General features: G+C 49.4%; 1 protein-coding gene across 1 annotated transcript in view; it reads right to left on the bottom strand.

The window, feature by feature from the left end:
- Positions 1 to 579: 579 nt before the first annotated feature.
- Positions 580 to 16857, bottom strand: part of STX4 (syntaxin 4) — a 37375-nt gene continuing 21097 nt past the window's right edge. Inside the window, exons 8-10 of the mRNA XM_088463804.1 lie at positions 4007 to 4144; positions 1864 to 1974; positions 580 to 1776 (exon numbers count right to left, since the gene is read on the bottom strand). Of these exons, the coding sequence (XP_088319930.1) occupies positions 1696 to 1776; positions 1864 to 1974; positions 4007 to 4144 (330 nt within the window). The 3' untranslated portion in view covers positions 580 to 1695. The remainder of the gene's footprint in view (positions 1777 to 1863; positions 1975 to 4006; positions 4145 to 16857) is intronic.

Here is a 16857-nt window from a genome sequence, read left to right on the forward strand (position 1 = left end):
TACCGGGCCAGCATTGTGGTAAGTTAGAAATAATCATCAACAAAAAATTCTTACGTGGCCCTTTTGTGGTGCCTTTGGAATATTTGTGGTACCGCACACTATATAAAGAGTGTACAAGTGTTCTCTGAAGCGAGTCAGATCTTATACCACTATATCGACTTCCACCAACATTTGTGTCAGTCATGTCCAATTCGATATCACATTATTTAGTGGATTTGTATAATCTTATGTAGTCATGACTGATGAGCGACAACTGCAAGGGATGATGGGTAGGGATTTATATATAACGCTGCCGGAGAAAAGATAAATTGCTGGACACTAGTACTCGGCGAATACCCAAAATTTCCATCTTCTCTGTAATGGAGACAACGCAGTAAAGAGGTGTGCTCTCTTTTTCTCTATATTAACGTGTATCAGTCACCTACTTGAGATTCAAGCAGCCATTTTGTTCTGCTCACAAAATGTCTGCCTATACAGTGGTTATCAACAATGGCTGCACCTGAACAGGCTGAGATATGGTCAGGCAGCAATATGTACGGTTATCTCATTCCCTGTGGAAGAACAGACAGCAATTTTCAATTAAATGTAGAAATATACTTTTATTTAATGTAAAATACGTATATAAAGGATATTTTGTGGAACAGGCCAGAGTGAGGTGCCAGTGTCCAGCCACACTACACAGTGTTCAAAGTTCCAGAGATGACCAGTCCGAGGCTTGTCCCTTTGGCCGCAGTGCGTGAAGCTACACTGCTCGAAGCGTCCACGACTTGAAGAGCAGAAAGTGTAAAAGGGCAGAGATAAAGTGGGGAATATAACTGGACCCCTTACCAAAAACGGCGGCAGCCATTTTCTGTGATGAATCAGGGTTCTCGCACCTCAATGTTGTCACTGGTTCAGCACACAAAATGGCTGCCTCAGTTGTGAGAAACCGGTTCATTTCAGCAGGGCACTACTGTAGCCAAAAAGACAACTTCTGACGGACACCCTATGAAATATTACAGGACCGCACGAGGCTCATTCACTACTACACTAACTCTCCTGCTCTGCTATATCGGGGCTTAGCCACGACGGAGACATTTTGTCATTTGGGATCACTGGTAAAATCAATAACCATTTTAAATTATGAAATTGGTTTCTCATAGCACAACGACTTTTTTACTCTTTACAAAACCAGGCTAGAAACAGTATTCACAGGCCTAGTTGGTCTTCCCAGCATTCAGAATCCAGCAAAGGCCTAGCAGTAAAATAAATGCCCAGGTAATGCAGCTGAACTGCCCTATGACAGGCCGCACCTATGCCCCTGACCAGACAGATATACCGAGAGGATTATGCACCTGAGGCAGTGCCAGTCTGCCCCTCATAAGTGGCTAGACCGTGATGTACAAACAGTAACGGTGACGCTCAGCTAAATTATACAGAGATCTATAAATCAGTGAAACAATGGGTTAGCAGCAGAATAAGGCACACTTGCAAAACACACAGATGGTAGTAATAAAAATAAGGCTCCACAGAGTTTCAGGTATAGCGCCGCCCCCCTGGACCCACTGTAAATAGTCCGGTTATCAGCCTATACCCAGCTCAACCTGCAGGGAGAACGTCAGATAACCATTCAAGTGGTGGAGACTGGGTCCAAGACCAGGACGGCAGTAGCTCGGTGCATCAGCATCCAGTTCATGTAGGGGGAGCAATGTTCTCTCAGAGGAGGACGCCCAGGGTGATGGCGAGGATGAGGATGATGAGGAAGACAGCCACGCAGATGACAATAAATACTTTCTTCTGCAGGGAGAAGAGACTGGTATGTACAATGTCTCCACACGGGCATTACTAATCTCACACATTACCGGCAGGATGGGCCAGCCTCACCTTACGGGCCTTCTGTCTGTTCTCCACCGCCTGGACCAGCTGTTTATTGGCCTTCACCACATAATCAGTGGACAGGAATATATTCTTCTCTATGTTGTCTATTGTCTCTCCCTGTAACAACAAAGAATCATGTAGAAGGCGGGAGAGATTCTAAGCCAGGTATTATGGGGATGATGCAGCCAGCAGGTCCTGCTGTACTAGACGGGGCAATGACCTCAGGGGAGTACGGCCCCTAACACGACAATGGCTAATGGAAAATATGTGGGGAGCAGGGACCCTAGAAAGACAGTAGCCAGTGAGGACTGTGGTCCCTAAAGGGACAATGGCCAGCCAGCAGGAAGCAGGGACCCTAGCAGGACAGTAGCTAGTGAGGAATACAGTCCCTAAAGGGACAATGGCTAGTCAACAGGAAGCAGGGACCCTAGCAGGACAACAGCCAATGAGGAGTACAGTCCCTAAAGGGGACATTGATTAGCAGGAAGTTTGGACCTTAGCCTGACAATGGACAGTGGAGAATACGGACACTAGTGGGTCAATGGTTAGCGGGGAGTTGGGACCTTAGCAGTACAATGGATAGCGGGGAGTTGGGACCTTAGCAGTACAATGGATAGCGGGGAGTTGGGACCTTAGCAGTACAATGGATAGTGGGGAGTACGGACCTTAGCAGTACAATGGTTAGCGGGGAGTTGGGACCTTAGCAGTACAATGGATAGCGGGGAGTTGGGACCTTAGCAGTACAATGGATAGCGGGGAGTTGGGACCTTAGCAGTACAATGGATAGCGGGGAGTACGGACCTTAGCAGTACAATGGTTAGCGGGGAGTTGGGACCTTAGCAGTACAATGGTTAGCGGGGAGTTGGGACCTTAGCAGTACAATGGATAGTGGGGAGTACGGACCTTAGCAGTACAATGGTTAGCGGGGGATACGGACCTTAGCAGTACAATGGATAGCGGGGAGTTGGGACCTTAGCAGTACAATGGTTAGCGGGGAGTTGGGACCTTAGCAGTACAATGGATAGCGGGGAGTTGGGACCTTAGCAGTACAATGGTTAGCGGGGAGTTGGGACCTTAGCAGTACAATGGTTAGCGGGGAGTTGGGACCTTAGCAGTACAATGGTTAGCGGGGAGTTGGGACCTTAGCAGTACAATGGATAGCGGGGAGTTGGGACCTTAGCAGTACAATGGTTAGCGGGGAGTTGGGACCTTAGCAGTACAATGGATAGCGGGGAGTTGGGACCTTAGCAGTACAATGGATAGCGGGGAGTTGGGACCTTAGCAGTACAATGGATAGCGGGGAGTTGGGACCTTAGCAGTACAATGGATAGCGGGGAGTTGGGACCTTAGCAGTACAATGGATAGTGAGGAGTACAGACCTTAGCAGTACAATGGTTAGCGGGGAGTTGGGACCTTAGCAGTACAATGGTTAGCGGGGAGTTGGGACCTTAGCAGTACAATGGTTAGCGGGGAGTTGGGACCTTAGCAGTACAATGGATAGCGGGGGGTACGGACCTTAGCAGTACAATGGTTAGCGGGGAGTTGGGACCTTAGCAGTACAATGGATAGCGGGGGGTATGGACCTTAGCAGTACAATGGTTAGCGGGGAGTTGGGACCTTAGCAGTACAATGGTTAGCGGGGAGTTGGGACCTTAGCAGTACAATGGATAGCGGGGGGTACGGACCTTAGCAGTACAATGGTTAGCGGGGAGTTGGGACCTTAGCAGTACAATGGATAGCGGGGAGTTGGGACCTTAGCAGTACAATGGATAGCGGGGGGTATGGACCTTAGCAGTACAATGGTTAGCGGGGAGTTAGGACCTTAGCAGTACAATGGATAGCGGGGAGTTGGGACCTTAGCAGTACAATGGATAGCGGGGAGTTGGGACCTTAGCAGTACAATGGGTAGCGGGGAGTTGGGACCTTAGCAGTACAATGGATAGCGGGGAATTCTGACCTTGGCCAGTGAGGGGAACCAACTCTAGTGGGAAGACAGCCAGCAGACAGAGCAGAACCTAACTGGGCCATACCTAATTTAGAAAGTAAAGACTGATTTATGAGAATAGACAATATAGATACGTGTGATCTGTGGCAGAGGCCCCGCAGAGTAGAACTATATATCTGAGATAAGTGGGTGTGTAGGACTTACCTGTGACTCCACCTCCATGGCCAGATACATAAACATATCGTGTAACTCCACAATGCTCTTCTCCAATTTCAGTATCTCCTCATGTCGAGCTTCAATTTCATTTAGGGCCTGTTTACTAACCTGTGTGTCCTTCAGAATCTGTGGAGAGGAATACACCAATGACACAGCATCCTCTACTAAACTCACTACATCCTTTTACCAACTTTCACATAACAGCCAGCATCCTCTGCTACACACCTCACACAGCATCCTGCCTCACATACCTCACACAGCATCCTGCCTCACATACCATCCTACCCTACGCACTATAACATACCAACCAGCATCCTCTGCTACACACCTCACACAGCATCCTGCCCTACACACTATAACATACCAGCCAGCATCCTCTGCTACACACCATCCTGCCCTACGCACTATAACATACCAGCCAGCATCCTCTGCTACACAACTCACACAGCATCCTGTCCTACACACTATAACATACCAACCAGCATCCTCTGCTACACCCCTCACACAGCATCCTGCCTCACATACCTCACACAGCATCCTACCCTACGCACTATAGCATACCAGCCAGCATCCTCTGCTACACACCATCCTGCCCTACGCACTATAACATACCAGCCAGCATCCTCTGCTACACACCATCCTGCCCTACGCACTATAAACACACCAGCCAGCATACTCTGCTACACACCTCACAGTCTCCTGCCCTACACACTATAACACACCAACCAGCTTCCTCTGCTACACACCTCACACAGCATCCTGCCCTACGCAATATAACATACCAGCCAGCATCCTTCTGCTACACACCTCACACAGCATCCTGCCCTACACACTATAACATACCAGCCAGCAGCCTCTGCTACACACCTCACACAGCATCCTGCCCTATGCACTATAACATACCAGCCAGCTTCCTCTGCTACACACCTCACACAGCATCCTGCCCTACACACTATAACACACCAACCAGCATCCTCTGCTACACACTATAACATACCAGCCAGCATCCTTCTGCTACACACCTCACACAGCATCCTGCTCTACGCACTGTAACACACCAGCCAGCATCCTTCTGCTACACACCTCACACAGTATCCTGCCCTATGCACTATAACATACCAGCCAGCATCCTTCTGCTACACACCTCACACAGCATCCTGCCCTATGCACTATAACATACCAGCCAGCATCCTCTGCTACACCCCTTACACAGCATCCTGTCCTACACACTATAACATACCAACCAGCATCCTCTGCTACACCCCTCACACAGCATCCTGCCTCACATACCTCACACAGCATCCTACCCTACGCACTATAACATACCAGCCAGCATCCTCTGCTACACACCATCCTGCCCTACGCACTATAACATACCAGCCAGCATCCTCTGCTACACACCATCCTGCCCTACGCACTATAACATACCAGCCAGCATCCTCTGCTACACACCATCCTGCCCTACACACTATAACATACCAGCCAGCATCCTCTGCTACACACCATCCTGCCCTATGCACTATAACATACCAGCCAGCATCCTCTGCTACACACCATCCTGCCCTACGCACTATAACATACCAGCCAGCATCCTCTGCTACACACCATCCTGCCCTACACACTATAACATACCAGCCAGCATCCTCTGCTACACACCTCACACAGCATCCTGCCCTACGCAATATAACATACCAGCCAGCATCCTTCTGCTACACACCTCACACAGCATCCTGCCCTACACACTATAACATACCAGCCAGCATCCTCTGCTACACACCTCACACAGCATCCTGCCCTATGCACTATAACATACCAGCCAGCTTCCTCTGCTACACACCTCACACAGCATCCTGCCCTACACACTATAACACACCAACCAGCTTCCTCTGCTACACACCTCACACAGCATCCTGCCCTGCACACTATAACATACCAGCCAGCATGTTTCTGCTACACACCTCACACAGCATCCTGCTCTACGCACTGTAACACACCAGCCAGCATCCTTCTGCTACACACCTCACACAGCATCCTGCCCTATGCACTATAACATACCAGCCAGCATCCTTCTGCTACACACCTCACACAGCATCCTGCCCTATGCACTATAACATACCAGCCAGCATCCTCTGCTACACCCCTCACACAGCATCCTGTCCTACACACTATAACATACCAACCAGCATCCTCTGCTACACCCCTCACACAGCATCCTGCCTCACATACCTCACACAGCATCCTACCCTACGCACTATAACATACCAGCCAGCATCCTCTGCTACACACCATCCTGCCCTACGCACTATAACATACCAGCCAGCATCCTCTGCTACACACCATCCTGCCCTACACACTATAACATACCAGCCAGCATCCTCTGCTACACACCTCACACAGCATCCTGCCCTATGCACTATAACATACCAGCCAGCATCCTTCTGCTACACACCTCACACAGCATCCTGCCCTATGCACTATAACATACCAGCCAGCATCCTCTGCTACACCCCTCACACAGCATCCTGCCCTATGCACTATAACATACCAGCCAGCATCCTCTGCTACACCCCTCACACAGCATCCTGCCCTATGCACTATAACATACCAGCCAGCATCCTCTGCTACACCCCTCACACAGCATCCTGCCCTATGCACTATAACATACCAGCCAGCATCCTTCTGCTACAGTGGGTATATTATATGTATATCTCATATATTATATAATAGAATGTGTCTAGTATAGGCGCAAAACGTGACTAAAATTGAGTCTGCAGTATTATATAATCCAAATGTTTATTTGTTTTAAAATAATTAATGTCTGCTAAAATCGGCTGAAAGGTGGTGTTTAAGACAATAATGTGAAAAATAATGGAACATAATATGTACTGAATATACCATGAATTTAGCTTAATGTATAGCAGTCATAAAAAATATATACAGTAAATCCGGAAAGTATTCACAGCGCTTCACTTTTTCCATATTTTGTTATGTTACAGCCTTATTCCCAAATGGAATAAATTCATTTTTGTCCTCGAAATTCTACACACAATACCCCATAACGACAACGTGTAAAAAGTTTTTTTTTTGAGATTTTTGCAAATAAAAAAAACAAACCAAAACTAAGAAATCACATGTACATAAGTATTTACAACCTTTGCTCAATACTTTGTTGATGCACCTTTGGCAGCAATTACAGCCTCAAGTCTTTTTGAATATGATGCCACAAGCTTGGCACACCTATCTTTGGGCAGTTGCGCCCATTCCTCTTTGCAGCACCTCTCAAGCTCCATCAGGTTGGATGGGAAGTGTCGGAGCACAGCCATTTTCGGATCTCTCCAGAGATGTTCAATCGGATTCAAGTCTGGGCTCTGGCTGGGCCATTCAAGGACATTCACAGAGTTGTCCTGAAGCCACTCCTTTCATATCTTGGCTGTGTGCTTAGGGTCATTGTCCTGCTGAAAGATGAACCGTCGCCCCAGTCTGAGGTGAAGAGCGCTCTGGAGCAGGTTTTCATCCAAGATGTCTCTGTACATTGCTGCATTCATCTTTCCCTCTATCCTGACTAGTCTCCCAGTTCCTACCGCTGAAAAACATCCCCACAGCATGATGCTGCCACCACCATGCTTCACTGTAGGGATGGTATTGGCCTGGTGAAGAGCGGTGCATGGTTTCCTCCAAACATAACGCCTGGCATTCACGCCAAAGAGTTCAATCTTTGTCTCTCATGGTCTAAGAGTCCTTCAGGTGCATTTTGGTAAACTCCAGACGGGCTGCCATGTGCTTTTTACTAAGGGGTGGCTTCCGTCTGGCCACTCTACCATACAGGCCTGGGGATGCAATCGGGAAGCCGGCTGTCTTAAACCTGGCAGCCGGCATCCCGATTGCTTTATCCCGGCATGGGTTAAATGACAGGCGTCTATATCTAGACGCCTGTCATTTTCCCGACGCTGGGAGACTGGCGCCCTGGCCGATCGAAGGGATGCCGGGCGCCGCGAGCGGACAGGGGCGGGGGGGGGGGTGGTTTAGGTTTAGGGCACCCGGGGGGGGACTTAGGGTTAGGCCCCCCTCGGGTGGGTTAGGCTAGGGGGAGGGAGGGTTAGGGATAGACACCCCCGGGGGGGAATTAGGTTTAGGCAGCCCCCCGGGGTATTTAGGTTTAGGCAGCGAGGAGGGGGGCGTTAGGGTTAGGCACCCCTAAGGAGGGTTAGGGTGTTAGGTTAGGTTAGTTTTTACTTACCTTTAGGACGATCGGGATTTCCAGCGCTGTCGGGCTTCCGCTGCCGGGAACTCTGCTTTTGTTGGCCTGCCGCTGCCAGGATGCGAACTGCCGGCCACATGGTCGGCGTTATTTCATACCGATCCCACAGGCCTGATTGGTGGTTTGGTGCAGAGAAGGATTTCCTTCTGGAAGGTTCTCCTCTCTCCACAGAGGAATGCTGTAGCTCTGACAGAGCGACTATCGGGTTCTTGGTCACCTCCCTGACTAGGGCCCTTCTCCCCCGATCGCTCAGTTTAGACGGCCGGCCAACTCTAGGAAGAGTCCTGGTGGTTCCGACGTTCCTCCATTTACGGATGATGGAGGTCACTGTGCTCATTGGGACCTTCAAAGCAGCAGATATTTTTCTGTACCCTTCCCCAGATTTGTGCCTTGAGAATATCCTGTCTCGGAAGTCTACAGACAATTCCTTGGACTTTTTGCTTGGTTTGTGCTCTGACATGCACTGTCAACTGTGGGTCTTTATATAGATAAATGTGTGCCTTTCAAAATCATGTCCAATCAACTGAGTTTACCACAGGTGAACTCCAATTAAGCTGTAGGAACATCTCAAGGATAGCAAAACATATAGACAGCGCTACTTGACAGAAATACAGAAAAAATACCATATGAATAATTAATAAGAATACAGCATTGTACACAATTAAAAATGATTAAGTGTATGTGACCGGCCGGTATAAACACTCATGAACAAAAACCAGCTAAAAAAATATATATCCATAAAAAAAGCAATAAGCCATATGATTCTGAATGGAATTTGGTAGACTCTAATAACAATAATCAGGCAGATTTGTAGTGAACAAAAGACTAATCTGCTATGTACATAGATTAGTAATAGCTCAGGCAAGCTACTTTAAAAAACAGAATAGCTATAGATGTTACAAACACATCATGAATAGTAGTATTTAAGAGAATAGCAAGCATAGATATAACTTAGGCTAGGACTCTGGACCTCATTCAGACCCGCTCGCAAGCGGGTCAATGGTGAGGCCCTGCGCACGCGCAGCGGCCGCAGTGCGTGTGCGCTAGCCCCGGAGCGAGTGACAAATTCACTCGCTCCAGGGCTCGCTACAAAAGGGGCGGCTGTCGATGTTGATCGACAGCTCGCCCCGTTTTGTAGACGGGGAAGGGGGGGGGGGTTTGGCCAGACAAACGGAGGCGTTCCTGAAGGAACGCCTGCCGTTTCTAGGCGGCCCTAAACATCAGCAGTGATGTCAGTAGGTAGTTTCCTGCTCTGTTAGACCATCGCGACCATCACCTGGTCGCTCGCTAAAGCTGTGGGTTGTCACCCACAGCTTAGCAAGCGGCCAGGAGGCCGGATTTTAAAGAAGAAGCGGCCGCCCTCATTCAGAGCAAGCGCTCGCATTTTGCGAGCGGCTCTGAATGAGGTCCTCTGTCAGTACAGAGTATATGTTTAGTTCATGCCCAAAGCAAAGAATGTTAGTAAATATTTCTCACAGACAAGTCCATAGATTGATTTGTACTGCGATTAGTATTAGGCATTCATGCATCCAGACTTTGGTTCTATTGTTATAGGATAGAAGTCTTTTGCCCAGAGTGTTAGTAGGCAGTCCAAAGAGCAAGCAATTAAAACCTTTCAGATCCCTTTTTGTGCAGACTGGAACCAGTTTTTACGTGTTTCTCCGCCTCCATTTAGGTTCAGCGGCTTCCTCAGAAGTATCTCAAGGACGATCAGTGGAAACAGGATGCACCTGAGCTCAATTTTGAGCTTCGTGGCAAAGGCTGTGAATACTTATGCACATGTGATTTCTTAGTGGGTTTTTTTTTTTTTTTATAAAATTTGCAAAAATCTCAACAAAACTTTTTACACATTATCATTATGGGGTATTGTGTGTAGAATTTTGAGGACAAAAATGAATTTATTCCATTCTGAAATAAAGCTGTAACATAACAAAATGTGGAAAAAGTGAAGCACTGTGATGGTGATGGTGGGCCCTCGCATTTCATCTGATAGTCTTTGTGCGGGTTTCGTCAGGGCTGTGCTGCGCAATATAACATACTAGCCATCATCCTCTGCTACACACCTCACACAGTCTCCTGCCCTACACACTATCACATACCAGCGCCTGCTTCCTCTGCTACACACCTCACACAGCATCCTCTGCTACACACCTCACACAGCATCCTCTGCTACACACCTCACACAGCATCCTCTGCTACACACCTCACACAGCAGCCTCTGCTACACACCTTACACAGAATCCAGCCCTACACACACTATCACTTACCAGCCAGCATCCTCTGCTACACACCTCACACAGCATCCTGCCCTACACACTATAACACACCAGCCAGCATCCTCTGCTACACACCTTTCACAGCATCCTCTGCTACACACCTTACACGGCATCCTGCCCTACGCACTATAACATACCAGCCAGCATCCTCTGCTACAACCCTCACACAGTATCCTGCCCTATGCACTATAACATACCAGCCAGCATCCTCTGCTACACACCTCACACAGCATCCAACCCTACGCACTATAACATACCAGCCAGCATCCTCTGCTACACACCTCACACAGCATCCAACCCTACGCACTATAACACACCAGCCAGCATCCTCTGCTACACACCTCACACAGTATCCTGCCCTACACACTATAACATACCGGCCAGCTTCCTCTGCAACACACCTCACACAGCATCCTGCCTCACATACCTCACACAGCATCCTGCCCTATGCACTATAACATACCAGCCAGTATCCTGCCCTATGCAATATAACATACCAACCAGCATCCTCTACTACACACCTTACACAGCATCCTACCCTACGCAATATAACATACCAGCCAGCAGCCTCTGCTACACACCTCACACAGCATCCTGCCCTACACACTATAACATACCAGCCAGCATCCTGCCCTATGCAATATAACATACCAACCAGCATCCTCTACTACACACCTCACACAGCATCCTGCCCTACGCAATATAACATACCAGCCAGCATCCTCTGCTACACACCTCACACAGCATCCTGCCCTATGCACTATAACATACCAGCCATCATCCTCTGCTACACACCTCACACAGTCTCCTGCCCTGCACACTATCACATACCAGCGCCAGCTTCCTCTGCTACACACCTCACACAGCATCCTCTGCTACACACCTCACACAGCATCCTCTGCTAAACACCTTACACAGCATCCAGCCCTACACACACTATCACTTACCAGCCAGCATCCTCTGCTACACACCTCACACAGCATCCTGCCCTATGCACTATAACACACCAGCCAGCATCCTCTGCTACACACCTCACACAGCATCCTTCCCTACACACTATAACACACCAGCCAGCATCCTCTGCTACACACCTTTCACAGCATTCTCTGCTACACACCTTACACGGCATCCTGCCCTACGCACTATAACATACCAGCCAGCATCCTCTGCTACAACCCTCACACAGTATCCTGCCCTATGCACTATAACATACCAGCCAGCATCCTCTGCTACACACCTCACACAGCATCCAACCCTACGCACTATAACATACCAGCCAGCATCCTCTGCTACACACCTCACACAGCATCCAACCCTACGCACTATAACACACCAGCCAGCATCCTCTGCTACACACCTCACACAGTATCCTGCCCTACACACTATAACATACCGGCCAGCTTCCTCTGCAACACACCTCACACAGCATCCTGCCTCACATACCTCACACAGCATCCTGCCCTATGCACTATAACATACCAGCCAGTATCCTGCCCTATGCAATATAACATACCAACCAGCATCCTCTACTACACACCTTACACAGCATCCTACCCTACGCAATATAACATACCAGCCAGCAGCCTCTGCTACACACCTCACACAGCATCCTGCCCTACACACTATAACATACCAGCCAGCATCCTGCCCTATGCAATATAACATACCAACCAGCATCCTCTACTACACACCTCACACAGCATCCTGCCCTACGCAATATAACATACCAGCCAGCATCCTCTGCTACACACCTCACACAGCATCCTGCCCTATGCACTATAACATACCAGCCATCATCCTCTGCTACACACCTCACACAGTCTCCTGCCCTGCACACTATCACATACCAGCGCCAGCTTCCTCTGCTACACACCTCACACAGCATCCTCTGCTACACACCTCACACAGCATCCTCTGCTAAACACCTTACACAGCATCCAGCCCTACACACACTATCACTTACCAGCCAGCATCCTCTGCTACACACCTCACACAGCATCCTGCCCTATGCACTATAACACACCAGCCAGCATCCTCTGCTACACACCTCACACAGCATCCTTCCCTACACACTATAACACACCAGCCAGCATCCTCTGCTACACACCTTTCACAGCATCCTCTGCTACACACCTTACACGGCATCCTGCCCTACGCACTATAACATACCAGCCAGCATCCTCTACTACACACCTCACACAGTCTACTGCCCTACCCACTATAACACACCAGCCAGCATCCTCTGCTACAACCCTCACACAGTATCCTGCCCTATGCACTATAACATACCAGCCAGCATCCTCTGCTACACACCTCACACAGCATCCAACCCTACGCACTATAACATACCAGCCAGCATCCTCTGCTACACACCTCACACAGCATCCAACCCTACGCACTATAACACACCAGCCAGCATCCTCTGCTACACACCTCACACAGTATCCTGCCCTACACACTATAACATACCAGCCAGCTTCCTCTGCAACACACCTCACACAGCATCCTGCCTCACATACCTCACACAGCATCCTGCCCTATGCACTATAACATACCAGCCAGTATCCTGCCCTATGCAATATAACATACCAACCAGCATCCTCTACTACACACCTCACACAGCATCCTGCCCTACGCAATATAACATACCAGCCAGCAGCCTCTGCTACACATCTCACACAGCATCCTGCCCTACACACTATAACATACCAGCCAGCATCCTGCCCTATGCAATATAACATACCAACCAGCATCCTCTACTACACACCTCACACAGCATCCTGCCCTACGCAATATAACATACCAGCCAGCATCCTCTGCTACACACCTCACACAGCATCCTGCCCTATGCACTATAACATACCAGCCATCATCCTCTGCTACACACCTCACACAGTCTCCTGCCCTGCACACTATCACATACCAGCGCCAGCTTCCTCTGCTACACACCTCACACAGCATCCTCTGCTACACACCTCACACAGCATCCTCTGCTAAACACCTTACACAGCATCCAGCCCTACACACACTATCACTTACCAGCCAGCATCCTCTGCTACACACCTCACACAGCATCCTGCCCTATGCACTATAACACACCAGCCAGCATCCTCTGCTACACACCTCACACAGTCTACTGCCCTACCCAGTATAACACACCAGCCAGCATCCTCTGCTACAACCCTCACACAGTATCCTGCCCTATGCACTATAACATACCAGCCAGCATCCTCTGCTACACACCTTTCACAGCATCCTCTGCTAAACACCTTACACGGCATCCTGCCCTACGCACTATAACACACCAGCCAGCATCCTCTGCTACAACCCTCACACAGTATCCTGCCCTATGCACTATAACATACCAGCCAGCATCCTCTGCTACACACCTCACACAGCATCCAACCCTACGCACTATAACATACCAGCCAGCATCTTCTGTAAACACCTCACACAGCATCCAACCCTACGCACTATAACACACCAGCCTGCATCCTCTGCTACACACCTCACACAGTATCCTGCCCTACACACTATAACATACCAGCCAGCTTCCTCTGCAACACACCTCACACAGCATCCTGCCTCACATACCTCACACAGCATCCTGCCCTATGCACTATAACATACCAGCCAGTATCCTGCCCTATGCAATATAACATACCAACCAGCATCCTCTACTACACACCTTACACAGCATCCTGCCCTACGCAATATAACATACCAGCCAGCATCCTCTGCTACACACCTCACACAGCATCCTGCCCTACACACTATAACATACCAGCCAGCATCCTGCCCTATGCAATATAACATACCAACCAGCATCCTCTACTACACACCTCACACAGCATCCTGCCCTACGCAATATAACATACCAGCCAGCATCCTCTGCTACACACCTCACACAGCATCCTGCCCTATGCACTATAACATACCAGCCATCATCCTCTGCTACACACCTCACACAGTCTCCTGCCCTACACACTATCACATACCAGCGCCAGCTTCCTCTGCTACACACCTCACACAGCATCCTCTGCTACACACCTCACACAGCATCCTCTGCTAAACACCTCACACAGCATCCAGCCCTACACACACTATCACTTACCAGCCAGCATCCTCTGCTACACACCTCACACAGCATCCTTCCTTACGCACTATAACATACCCGCCATCATCCTCTGCTACCTCACACAGCATCCTGCCCTATGCAATATAACATACCAGCCACCATCCTCTGCTACACACCTTTCACAGCATCCTCTGCTACACACCTTACATGGCATCCTGCCCTACGCACTATAACATACCAGCCAGCATCCTCTGCTACACACCTCACACAGTCTACTGCCCTACACACTAACATACCAGCCAGCATCCTCTGCTACACACCTCACACAGAATCCTGCCCTATGCACTATAACATACCAGCCAGCAGCCTCTGCTAAACACCTCACACAGCATCCTGCCCTACACACTATAACATACCAGCCCACATCCTCTACTACTACACACCTCACACAGCATCCTGCCCTATGCACTATAACATACCAGCCAGCATCCTTCTGCTACACCCCTCACACAGCATCCTGCCCTACACACTATAACATACCAGCCAGCATCCTCTGCTACACACCTCACACAGCATCCTGCCCTACGCAATATAACATACCAGCCAGCATCCTCTGCTACATCCCTCACACAGCATCCTGCCCTACGCAATATAACATACCAGCCAGCATCATCTGCTACACACCTTACACAGCATCCTGCCCTACGCACTATAACATACCAGCCAGCATCCTCTGCTACACACCTCACACAGCATCCTGCCCTACACACTATAACATACCAGCCAGCATCCTCTGCTACACACCTCACACAGCATCCTGCCCTACGCAATATAACATACCAGCCAGCATCCTCTGCTACATCCCTCACACAGCATCCTGCCCTACGCAATATAACATACCAGCCAGCATCATCTGCTACACACCTTACACAGCATCCTGCCCTACGCACTATAACATACCAGCCAGCATCCTCTGCTACACACCTCACACAGCATCCTGCCCTACACACTAACATACCAGCCAGCATCCTCTGCTACATACCTCACAGCATCCTGCCCTACGCACTAACATACCAGCCAGCATCCTCTGCTACACACCTCACACAACATCCTGCCCTACACACTATAACACACCAGCCAGCATCCTCTGCTACACACCTCACACAGACTCCTGCCCTACACACTATAACACACCAGCCAGCCACCTCTGCTACACACCTCACACAGCATCCCGCCCTACACACTTTAACACACTAGCCAGCATCCTCTGCTACATACCTCACACAGCATCCTGCCCTACGCAATATAACATACCAGCCAGCATCATCTGCTACACACCTCACACAGCATCCTGCCCTACGCAATATAACATACCAGCCAGCATCCTCTGCTACACACCTCACACAGCATCCTGCCCTACACACTATAACATACCAGCCAGCATCCTCTGCTACACACCTCACACAGCATCCTGCCCTACGCACTATAACATACCAGCCAGCATCCTCTGCTACACACCTCACACAGCATCCTGCCCTACACACTATAACATACCAGCCAGCATCCTCTGCAACACACCTCACACAGCATCCTGCCCTACACACTATAACATACCAGCCAGCATCCTCTCCTACACACCTCACACAGCATCCTGCCCTACACACTATAACACACCTCACACCGCATCCCGCCCTACGCAATATAACATACCAGCCAGCATCCTCTGCTACACACCTCACACAGCATCCAACCCTACGCACTATAACACACCAGCCATCATCCTCTGCTACATACCTCACAGCATCCTGCCCTACGCACTAACATACCAGCCAGCATCCTCTGCTACACCCCTCACACAGCATCCTGCCCTACGCACTATAACACACCAGCCAGCAACCTCTGCTACATACCTCACAGCATCCTGCCCTACGCACTATCATACCAGCCAGTATCCTCTGCTACATACCTCGCAGCATCCTGCCCTATGCAATATAACATACCAGCCAGCATCCTCTGCTACACACCTCACACAGCATCCTGCCCTACACACTAACATACCAGCCAGCATCCTCTGCTACACCCCTCACACAGCATCCTCTGCTACACACCTCACACAGCATCCTGCCCTACGCACTATAACATACCAGCCAGCATCCTCTGCTACATACCTCATACAGACTCCTGCCCTACGCACTATAACATACCAGCCAGCATCCTCTCCTACACA

Source organism: Taudactylus pleione, unplaced genomic scaffold (genome assembly GCF_031769625.1).
Source record: "Taudactylus pleione unplaced genomic scaffold, aTauple2 ptg001463l, whole genome shotgun sequence".
Lineage (NCBI taxonomy): Eukaryota > Metazoa > Chordata > Amphibia > Anura > Myobatrachidae > Taudactylus > Taudactylus pleione.